The sequence below is a fragment of the Alosa pseudoharengus genome, unplaced genomic scaffold, assembly GCF_046254945.1.
Source record: "Alosa pseudoharengus isolate Yale_2024_CS ecotype anadromous, Long Island Sound unplaced genomic scaffold, YU_APseudo_1.1 YU_APseudo_1.1_scf_11, whole genome shotgun sequence".
Taxonomy (NCBI): Eukaryota; Metazoa; Chordata; class Actinopteri; order Clupeiformes; family Clupeidae; genus Alosa; species Alosa pseudoharengus.
The window spans coordinates 29,284,671-29,296,396 of record NW_027468576.1 but is presented as its reverse complement, the minus strand read 5'-3'; the positions used below and the strand labels follow the sequence as shown (position 1 = coordinate 29,296,396).

Sequence of the window (11,726 nt, the reverse complement as noted above, 5' to 3'; positions counted from 1 at the left end):
TATGCAAACTTTATAAGCCAGGCCATATTGAATTCCATCAGGACTTCCTGTAAATCAAGCTGCCTGTCCAGTCAAATTCTCCTGCAGAAAGGTAAAAACATCTGTGAGTGAGGGTACATTGAATCGATGGCTTTAAAGAAGGAAGAACAAAAGGGTCTGAAGGAGAAGGTAGGCTATGCTTTAAACATTTCAATTAAGTTCATGTCCATGTAGTCCTAGAACATGTGCTCAGTCGGGGAGAGTGAATGTGTGTCTGACTGATGGATAACCTCTTGCTTTGTCTCTGGTCTGTTGATTATGGGTTGGTTGCTACTGTATGTGGCTATGGGCACAACCCTGAAAGGCAGGCAGTCGATGCAGTTTGCTTTTTCCTGTGTCTCCCGTTAGATTTTCCCAGCTTTTCCTTTTCTTTTTCTTTCATTGCCCACCTCTCTAGCTTTGGCCTCTGCTTTGTCCATGCACCTGTGTGTTTTCTTTTGTCTGATTATGTGACCTCTGTTTGTTTGTATCTATGTATAAAACTGTAAAGAGTATTTCAGTGTCTAGAAAAGCACTATTAAAAAATAAATATATTATTATATACAGTGGGGAACTTCAGATACAGGTGGGCAAGGTGGTCAGAGCGTATGCTTGGCACTTGTATCTGATGGTAAAAAGGTTTAAAAAGATTGCTTTTGTTTAACAGTTTGTTTTTGATACATCAGTTTGTTTGCCTGCCTTCGTCGTTTACAATAACCTGAAGGATTATAACTTATTGGATGCCTGTTATACATTTAGCTCTGACTGTAGACTATTGGAACCAATTAGTCATTACTGTAACAAGAGACTATGCTAAGCAAGCAAGAGACTAAGCAAGAGAGCAATGATGGTTATACAGGCTCCATGCCTGACTGGTAATAGGCAGATAGCAGCATAGCAGTAAATACTCTCCCCACACTGATACACCTTTGCTAAATCTTTTATTATTATTTTGCTTATGTGCAAAGACAGAAGCCTAAACATTCTTACTACCTAAATTAGTATATCCTCTTTGGAGACTAAATATATCCGTGCTGGTTTTTGCATCAGCTAAGCCTATTTTACGCAAATAGGCCTACCTTCAAATGGAGTGAACTGAAGTCAATATTGCTTTCATGTAGGCTAGAACTGGACGTTCCAGTTTGGGTTGGCAACTTTCAGATATTAAAATAAGGAACGGGGGCGGCGGAGTTGATACAGGCTAGGCCAGTGTTTTTCAACTAGTGTGCCGTGAGAGATCATCAGGTGTGCCGCAATTACCCAAATGTCACTTACTGGTCCAGAAAAGCAACTGTTGCATCAAAGAATGTATAACCACATGCTCTCATTGATTGTATGATTGCACTATTTGTGGTATGCAGGCATTGTACAACGGGGGCCCCATATCCAGTATTCACAGAATCATCACATATCCAGTTCATAAGGACAATTAAATTAGATATAGTCACCTACAAATGAAACAGAGGGCGCTTGTTTTATTGAGCAGGTCTTGCATAGAAGCCATAATAAGGCCATATCTGTGTATTATTTGAAATTTTAGGCTATGGTATGTTCTTTTTTTCTTCACACAGGATGTTAGTGTGCCGTGGGACATTTTAAGTGTCAAAAGTGTGCCGTGGCACAAAAAAGGTTGAAAAACACTGGGCTATAGGCTGTGTATGTGTGTTGCAAGATGTAGTACATCAATAGTGCATAATTTTACAAAATTGTGGGCCTGTTTACTAAATTGTTAAAAGGAATGCACTAAAATGAGTACTATTTACTAAAATGAGCACATACTGTAATATACTATATAATAAAATGAGATCATAATTGAGTAAAACGAGTGCACAATTTGGTCAAATGAGTGCACATTCTCATGATATACAAAAATGAATGTAGCCTACTCATTTTCTGTCCACAACAAGAATAATTTTGATGCAAAAACATTTAATAAAGAAATAACCGTAGCTTATATTCTACTCAAACCAAACAACTCTGAATGTATAAAACTGAACCAGACATCACAGAAAAAATATCTTGTGAACATCACAAACAGTTGAATTTGGTGAAGCCTTAAATTACGTCTTGTTTTTTTTTTCTGTCTCAGCAGCAAGTAGGCTAGCCTAGTTGGTTATTTTGCACAGATGCACTGTAAAATTCTGAGCTAGACATCATCTCACGCTACTATCAGCGTAAGCTATAGGCTTACATGACTCGCAGTGGCTCAAACGAAAAGTGCATTCTCTGCTGGGATACCCTGGAGCGGTCATTGTAATATATTTTTTGGTGTATATCCATTTCATTTTATGAAATTGTGTGCTCATTTTACTAAATTGCACGCACGTTTTACTAAATTCTGCTCTCAATGTAGTAAATCATGTGCTCATTTTACTAAATTGCACGCACGTTTTACTAAATTCTGCTCTCAATGTAGTAAATCATACGCACATTTTACTAAATAGTGTGCTCATTTTACTAAATTGTGCTCTCATTTTATTTTTTTTACTAAATTGAGCACACAATATAATAAAATGAGACCACAATTTAGTATAACGAGAGCACTATGTAGTAAAACAAGCCCACAATATGCTAAATTGTGAACACAATCTAGTAAAATGATAACCTGACTCCGCCAGATGGATTTGCTCCGCATATCCATCTGGGAACTTTTCATTGAAGAACTTTTGGGAAGGGGCGGACATACTGGTTAGCTGATTGGATAAACCATCTGTCTATCACCACCTTTGTTGGTTATCGACGGGCCAAATCAACCAATTAGATGAACAAAGTATTCTTCTAATGCCGTTTAAAATACAATTAAGTTAGGTAACGTGACAAACGTTAAGATGTTTTAACTTACCATTTATGAACCTAATCAACGACAATTCCCATCAAGTTTTCACGGTAGGCCCTACACTTCTGAAGATAGTATATTCCTCCATTATGAACTGGAATCAGCCATGGAGGATGTCTGTCGTTCATTCCTCCCAGCTGCATGGCTGAGACTCATAGCTTCACAGTTTACCCAGGAATACTTTCTAATTTGAATAAAACTTGCGCGATAACTATGCTCATCTCTGTGGATGCCGTCATGTTGTTCGTTGCGTCACACCTCAACCCGCCTCAAAGCCAACGCTGATTGGACGTTCGTTTGGTGAACTGCTCCAAATTTTCTTTAACGGAAAGTATCCAGACTGATCTGCGAGTGAAACCCTGAAGCTCGCGAGATCAGGATGGTCTCACGAGGCTAGTAAAATGAGACCACAATTTAGTAAAATGAGACCAACAATCATGTAAAACATGTGCGTGCTCTCTCTCCCTGTGATCGGGATGGCGTTGCGGTGATGGAAACAGGAGACAGTGGTGATGTTTCTCAAAAGTAGCCAGGTTTTTATTTCCACCTTAGCAGCTGCATGCATGAACCAGTATGGAGAAAATCGGAAAAAGAAAAGAAAAACCAAACTCCAAACAATAATCTCAAATCAATCAATGAGCTTCCAAAATATATCAAATTAACTTTGACAACCCTTTTCAATCATAGGGCAAACTGCTGCAAACCACAGAACGAGTGTTAGGTCTATTAGCAGGGGCTATCACTTGCTCACCTCAGACCATTCTACCTCCTTCTGCTCTCAACCATAGTCCCACCAGAGAATTTACCTCTGCCGACTAAACCAATGCACAATCAATCAATCAATTAACAAAACACATCTTCTCCATATAAATATCCAATAATACATTCCATACCATAAAACCCACAGTTTCATAACAAGGCAATCTTATTGTATCATTTCATAACCTTAAACACATCATAAATAACCAGAACGTCCCCAAACACCCCTCTTGTCCTGCACACTTGACCTCTGCTTGTTCAGGACGTCACACTCCACGAACTTATAATGTTCCTTGCGACTTTCCGTCGGGTCTTTTCTCCGTCCCCAGACCAGGAAGCGCTATTGTCCGACACAATTAAACGTTTACTAAATGTCCGTGTTTCCTCAACCTTCAGTTGGCCAGTTGGCGTTTGTGGTTTGCAGTTGCTGCAACCATGCTGGATGCCGTTCGTGTTCGTGTGTGCAACTAAAGTGTGTTTGTAAATCACGTTGTCCGTTCTTTGTATTTAGCTCCCGTATGAAATAAACTGTAGCCGTAACGGGCAACCGCACCGTTACACTCCCGTGCACATGAAAACTGCGCACGTGTTGTAGATTTGTTTCAGCACTTTCTTGCTCGCGTAGCCCACCGCTAGAATCATTGGTCAGTAGTTAGAACTGATTTGGCATTTGTCCATCTCTTAGATGACGAGGTTGGGGAGGACAAACACCACCATTTTTAAAAGTTGAGGGGGAGACGTCCCCCCTGTCCACCCCCCAATAACGCCCTTGTATCTACCTTAACATACTGTGAACACTTCAGTACACTTAGGCTATCTGTGAATAAGAAAAAACATTAAATTGACCTATTGCAATCACAGTTTAGCTTTAGTGAGATGCAGCCATGCATCTCCTGCTGCTTACTATTATGTCAAGCATGTCTCTCGGGCATTTCAAGATCAATTCCATCATCTGGTTGGGACATTCAGAGGTTTTTTATTCTTGTACAGTTCTAGTATGGGAATATTTATGTTGTGAAAGTCCAGTTCCTGAAATTTGCTAGTGCATTCCTGAAAATATTCACTATGGAGCTGTGGAGTTTTCTGTGAGTTGTGTGAGTCTTCTCAAATGTTGTTTCAGTCTGCGCTGGTGGAGCCCTGGCAGTCGGCCAAGTCAATCTATGAGTTCTCAGCCACAGATATAGATGGCAACGAGGTGTCCCTTGAGAAATACAGGTGAGATGTGAGGTTCTGACTAATGTAGTGGGTCAAACATGCCAGTGAAGGCATTTAATGAAATCCACAGGGGGGAATAATTATGAACTTGTGACTTTGAAATGTGGTGTCTAACTACACTATCCAACTGTTCTAAACTCTTTTTGGTTTGTGGTCAGAGGCTACGTTGTCATCGTCACCAACATTGCCTCTAAATGAAGCAGGACCCCCCTTAACTACTCTCAGTTTGTAGAGATGCAAGCCAACTATGCTGAGAGAGGTTTACGCATCTTGGCCTTCCCCTCCAACCAATTTGGAAAACAGGTATGATGTTCTTTTGCACCAAATTATCTACATAAAATTATAAACTGAATAAATCAAATAATCAAAATTGCACACATTGTACAGGAAAGTATACAATATTACAGTGAAATAAAATAAAAAGTTATTCAGATCAGATGTATGATCTAGTGCATATCACACCAGTGGTAAATCACTTACACTGTCAGTGTCAATAGTCCACACTTCTGATGTTTTAGCAAGTGTTGAATTTTGTTGTGGTTGTAGGTATGGAGTAGAAGTAAAACTATGATCAAACATGTCCAGTGTCTTTTGTGAAAGTCTCAGCTAAACATTTTAATCTTTTAATAGGAACCAGGCACTAACGCTCAGATCAAGGAGTTTGCAAAATCATACAAGGCCCAGTTTGACTTGTTCAGTAAGATCGATGTCAAGGGCCCAAATGCCCACCCTCTGTGGAAGTGGCTGAAGGAGCAGCCCAAAGGCAAGGGACTATTTGGAAAGTGAGTCCATTTCTAAAATAAGCAAGTATGGATGATTAAGCGTAAGAGTAAAGAGGCTTTAGCATAAGGTGAATGAACACAGTGGGTCTGACCTCTAGATATAGTTTTCCTTGTTTAACAAAGTCAGGGAACAATTGTGTATATGGCCTATGCGGGAAAAATCAACTGACAGTCTGCACATCTTAAAAACGTGCTCATAATGCTATTGGCACACACATCCTGACAATAACAGATCCTAAACAAACTCTGACAATTAGGAAAAGCTCAATGTCATTCTGATTATGTAGAATATTCAACAGAAATTTGCCTGGGAAATACCTGAGATTCCTGTGTATTTCTTAAACAAACACAACACAACTGGTATATTTAAAATAATTAGGAAGAAATTACATCTGGTGTTTTTCTCTTCCCTAGTAGTATCAAGTGGAACTACACCAAGGTATTGTATGATTATCACATTTTTATTGTACTTTTATTGTACTATTGTCCTTTGGAATTGTTTGCCCATTTTAATCTGAGAGGATGTTTGGCAGTGAACTAAGAAGGCATTATATATATTGTATTTATGGCAGTGAACTAAGAAGGCATTATGTTATATATATTTTATTTAATTTTACTCCTAGTTCCTTATTGACCCGGAAGGTAATGTTGTGAAGAGATATTCACCACTAGAGGCTCCAAGAGTAAGTCCAACGCATCAAGGCTATTTATTTCTTTATGTCTTGATTTTCTTGTCTGAAGGAAACCTGACCATGCTTTATTCTTTATTTGCAGGTGGTGGAGAAGGACCTGCCCGATTACCTGTAATTCTTTCAGCTCTTGGCATCCCACTGACCCCCTCTGCCACTCACTCTCCAGTGATGAGTCAGGGAATTGAGGCTCTGCCCCAGATGAGTGACGGTCTGTCCCTAAACCCATTCCATGGAAAGGGCACACCTGATGCATTCGACGTGCAATGTTTCTGGGAGGACCCTCTATTCCCTGATGAGCCACTGGAGAGACCCAAATCCTTCAATATTCAAATTTCAAAGTGTTTATAACTCAAACCAGTTATAACATAAAACATGCAATGTAATGGTCTGAGAATGTCTGTTGACTTTTCCAAAATTGGATGTTTTGGTGTGATGTGCACTTTTTGTTTTTGGTATAGTATATGGACTGAGGAGAAAAAAAGAGCCTCACTTTGTATACAAAATTGTCACAGGCGTGTATCGGTGTGGTGCCTTCTTCAGTGCACTTATTTATTCTTATTTGGCTGTGTCCAATGTGTCCAGTGTCCAATGCAAATCAGACATGAGTCATTGATGTAATAAAAACATGTAATTTTATGGTGTATTATTTATAGTGTCCTATTTATAGAAATTTCTAGTTTCTCTCCATTTTCATAAAACACATTTCTTTAAACAAAATCTGCATCGGTATTTACTCCTGTGGCTTTAAAGGGCGCAGCTTGAGAAAAGAATTGTAATAGTATCAAAGTTCACATCATGGTGGGATTACCAAGCGTATTAAGCCATAGTTATTAAAGCACTCTGTTAAACATTAAGCTATGTCCTACAAACCTTTATTAGCTGATGATATTATTTTGATTCTTTTTTTTGAATGTCAAGAAATGGATGATTAAAGGTAAACTATGCAGTATTTTCCTTACTATTACTATTATATATATTCCTTACTGTTTTCTCGGTATTTGCTTCTTTTTCGCTGGCTCTGTCATGACGAATGTCTGAGAAACTCCATCGCTTTCTAGCCGGTGCCTGGCGTGTATGTGTATTTGAATGCAGTAAAGCAATTCGTTACACTCGTTATACTTCCTAACACTGAGGCCGTCGGCCCGCTGGCCCACAGTTGCAAGGGTGGTTTTTCCGCTCACAGGCGCTAGGGGGAAGCGAGACGGCCACGATTCAACCCGAAAAAAGTCATATAACCATTCCAATGACTCTGAATTTGTTAAATTAAGTTAATAAATTAATTAAATTAAGGTAAAAAACTTGCACATTAAGCTAAAAAAAAACTGCATTGTGTGCCTTTAAACATCACACATATAGCTTTGTTGCTAGTTACAAATATTTTTTGTTTGTTTGTTTTCAAACATAATCAGACTTAAGTCTAAAGTGCATTAGGAAGATGATAGATTTTCAACAGATCGCCTGTCATGACTGTTGTCATAAGGGACTATCAACCATTACCAAAAAAGTGACTAAGCAGCAGAGCTATGGGCACACAGACTCCATGTCTGGTTGAATTCATTGATGGCCTTGGCACCACAGAAGCTAATGACTAAAACCGGATGGGCCGGCCAACACACACAAAAAAAGCTTATTTTGTGTCTTGCTGAATTTGACTCTAACTATGAATTGTAAATTAACTTGATATTGATATTTTGAAAAATATAATTTTATAATGTTCATTTACCACTTACCATTGTTGCCACTGAGGCTCCATAATGCATACCAACACACAATGCGTGTATTAATCCAACAGTGAATGGGCTACTTAGCCTAACTAATCTACCTGTAATTATGTGGGCGGGTAACTCTCCCTATGAGGCAGTCATACATCCTAATCAAACAAGGTGTTAAAAGTGTTCTTTTGTGCCTTTGGATGGTTGGATTGGGAGTAAGAAAAATGGTAAAGACTCTTGATCAGTAGATTAATTGTTAAGGCTAAATTGTTTGCATATAGGCATGTTGTTTTGCACTGTTTAAAAAAACTTACCAATGTCTGATTTGATTATTAGCCTTGCAGTAAGAACTATGTAATCAAGTAATTCTTAGTTTAATGGCATTATAATTTTCCACATGAAGACTTCAAATATCAAATATTATCTGCCAATCTAACTTGTCATTAACTTCTGTTCAAGTGGCCACGTATTACAATCAGGAAACATGCCTTTTCTTTGTTTTCTTTGTATTGTACACTGTATTTATCATTAGTTCATAATGACTCTTTCATTTATTTTATTTTTTATTTATATATATAATGTAGTACTTGTTTTAATATTTTAAATGATCCTTCACAACTTTCTTTAGCAGTGCTATCTAACAACAAATTACTTGATATAGTTTTACAGTTCAAAAGTTCATTGCTTGCAACAGGTTGTGCTATGTTAAGCTCTTTTGTGTTTGTTCTTTATTGAGAGATTATGAATACTTATGAATCCAGTTTCGGTCCACATGCAGAAACAAAACAGAATCTGAACATTTCTTTTAGAGAGGGTTTGACATTTCATATGTGCCAGGGGTTTAGTAAAGATATAGGTCTGTTTCAACCATATTTTCTACCAACAATGATGTGATGCATCATGGTGGTTGAATACTAGAACTTTAAGATCATGCAGGCTGTTTAATCAGAGTCACACAAAATTTGAATCCCACTGCACGTCAACATTTCTGTAATGTTTAACAACTGTAAAGAACAGATCCTCCATGACTCATTCCACACTTACTGCAGCCAGATAATCTGTTCCGTTGTGTAAGACTGCTACCTATGCCCTATGAACCTAGTTGTTGTTCTTACTCAACTAGTGATAACAGAAAACTGTATAAAGGCCGGAATGCTAATCCTCTTAGCTCTGGTTGTCAGCATAAAACAACCTATGAGATCACAGGCTAACTCCTTATTAATGATTAATTTGAGACCTATAAATGAAGTGTCAGTCAAGATATTTGCCATTAGGGTCCTTAACAGTGGCAGGTTTTGGAGCAGTGTGTTTTGTGAAACTCAGAAACAGGAATATAACCCAGTTCGCTGCTTGCCTGCTCAGGGTTACTGAGAGGCAGCCATGCGTCTCCTAGGGTCCTCTGTTATTTTCTCTCTCCTGCTGCAGACTATGGTAAGTGCGACTCAAAATGGTTTTCAAAATGGACGTCATGTTTCCTAATCTAGTGGAAACATAAGCAAGTTTTTTTTTTTAATTATTTTTGTACAGTTCTAGTATGGGAATATTTATGTTGTGAAGTCCAGTTCTTGAAATTTGCTAGTGCATTCCTGAAGAAAACACTCACTATGGAGCTGTGGAGTTTTGTGTGAGTTGGTCTTCTCAAATTTTGTTTCAGTGTGCGCCAGTGGAGAACTGGCAGTCGGCCAAATCAATCTATGAGTTCTCAGCCACAGATATAGATGGCAACGAGGTGTCCCTTGAGAAATACAGGTGAGATGTGGGTTTTCTGACAAATGCTTCATAGTGGATAAAACCATGCCAGGGATGCATGTAATCCAAAGGGGAAATACATTTAAGAGATAACTGTTGACTTTGAAATGTGGTGTCTAACTGTACAGCTGTTCTAAACATTTTGTTCTGTTTTGTGGTCAGGGGCTACGTTGTCATCATCACCAACGTTGCCTCTAAATGAGGTAAGACCCCCGTAAACTACTCTCAGTTTGCAGAGATGCACGCCAAGTATGCTGAGAAAGGTTTACGCATCCTGGGCTTCCCCTCCAACCAGTTTGGAGGACAGGTATGATGCTCTTTTGCACCCGATTATGCATACAATTACAATTTACAGTATAACTGTATTCAAACAGTATAAGAGTAAAATACAGCAACAATTCTTCAGATGCGTGATATGTGTACATCAGAGCAATATTACTTTTACTGTGAATAGTCCAATCTTGCACAAACTGTATAGAGTGGAGTCTAACTTCATGATTTGTTGTGTATATATACATGTATATATACAGCTTGTCATTGTGAAGCATAGGCTAAAAGTAAATGTTTTGTTTTTATCTTTTAATATAGGAGCCGGGCAATAATGCTCAGATCAAGGAGTTTGCAAAATCATACAATGCCCAGTTTGACATGTTCAGTAAGATCAATGTCAATGGGGAAAATGCCCACCCTCTGTGGAAGTGGCTGAAGGAGCAGCCCAATGGCAAGGGGTTCCTGGGAAAGTGAGTCCATTTTTAAAATAAGCAAAAATAAAAAGTAGCAAAAGTCCATTTCCAAGTAGGTCTGACCTTTTAATATTGCAGCATGAAGTTGTCTCTTAGTTTCACAAAGCAATATTTGTATTTGTGTATTTGTCTTAAATGTAAGCATTTGGTCAGCATCCCCTAGAAAACTAAAAGTCATTTTGCCTATAGACTATTCATAAGAGGGTTGTCTAAGAGATTCAAGAGATTCCGGTGTATTTCATAATCTGATACAAGCACAGCTTAAAACACAACATAGATGGTATTAATAATTAATCAAATTAATTAATAAAAAAAAAAATACTTGTGTTTTTCTCACCTCTAGTGGTATCAAGTGGAATTTCACCAAGGTAAGAACATTTATTAGGCTATGAGTGTGTGTACAGTGTGAACAACATACAAGTGTTAGTTTGGTCTTTGACCATTTGATTATTTTTCAATTTCTCAATGTTAATGTCAGAAGTTTTTTGACAGTAAAATTAAAATATACTTAATTAAATGTTTCTTCTAGTTCCTTATTGACCGAGAGGGGCATGTTGTGAAGAGATATTCACCAATGCAGGATCCAAGTGTAAGTCCAATGCAACAAGGCTATGTATTTCTTTATTTCCTTATATCTTAATTACCTTTGAGTCTGAGTCATGACTTTACTCTTCATTTGCAGGTGGTGGAGAAGGATCTGAAGGATATGAATTACCTCTAATTCTTTCAGCTATGCTGTCCCACTCACCCCCCTTTAACTCTCCAGTGATGAGTCGGGGAATTGAGGCTCTGCCCCAGATGAGTGACGGTCTGTCTCTAAACCCATTCCATGGACAGGTCAGACCTGATGCATTTGGCGTGCAACATTTCTGGGAGGACCCTCTATTCCCTGATGACCCACTAGAGAGACCCAAATCCCTCAACACACCACACCATCACAGGAGGTCTAGGACTGAATTTCATTAATAGAAATGTATTCTCTGAGTGCAAACTCAGACTAGGACTTGACTCATTCTAGAAATGTGCAATATAGCCTAAATGATTTATGATAGTGACAATAAAGACATTTACAAGCTCAGTTGGAGTGCCTGGTATATTAAACACACACACACACACACAAAATACATTTAATTGTATTAATTGTAGGCTGTTTGTAGCAGTATATGTTGGCCTAGGCTATGTGTGAAAACACAAAATATTAGTAATTTAAAACTGCACAG

At 38.3% G+C, this 11,726-nt stretch overlaps 1 protein-coding gene and 1 pseudogene across 1 annotated transcript; both read left to right on the top strand.

Moving 5' to 3' along the window:
• The first annotated feature begins 14 nt into the window (after nucleotides 1–14).
• Nucleotides 15–6,938, top strand: LOC143117200 (phospholipid hydroperoxide glutathione peroxidase-like; annotated as a pseudogene).
• Nucleotides 6,939–7,016: 78 nt separating this feature from the next.
• Nucleotides 7,017–11,601, top strand: LOC143117199 (phospholipid hydroperoxide glutathione peroxidase-like). The gene is made up of 7 exons (XM_076278770.1): nucleotides 7,017–9,445; nucleotides 9,669–9,763; nucleotides 9,926–10,070; nucleotides 10,352–10,503; nucleotides 10,850–10,874; nucleotides 11,036–11,095; nucleotides 11,189–11,601. Exons 1-7 carry the CDS (start codon nucleotides 9,395–9,397, stop codon nucleotides 11,225–11,227), a joined length of 567 nt encoding a protein of 188 aa, XP_076134885.1. The 5' UTR covers nucleotides 7,017–9,394; the 3' UTR covers nucleotides 11,228–11,601.
• Nucleotides 11,602–11,726: the final 125 nt, after the last annotated feature.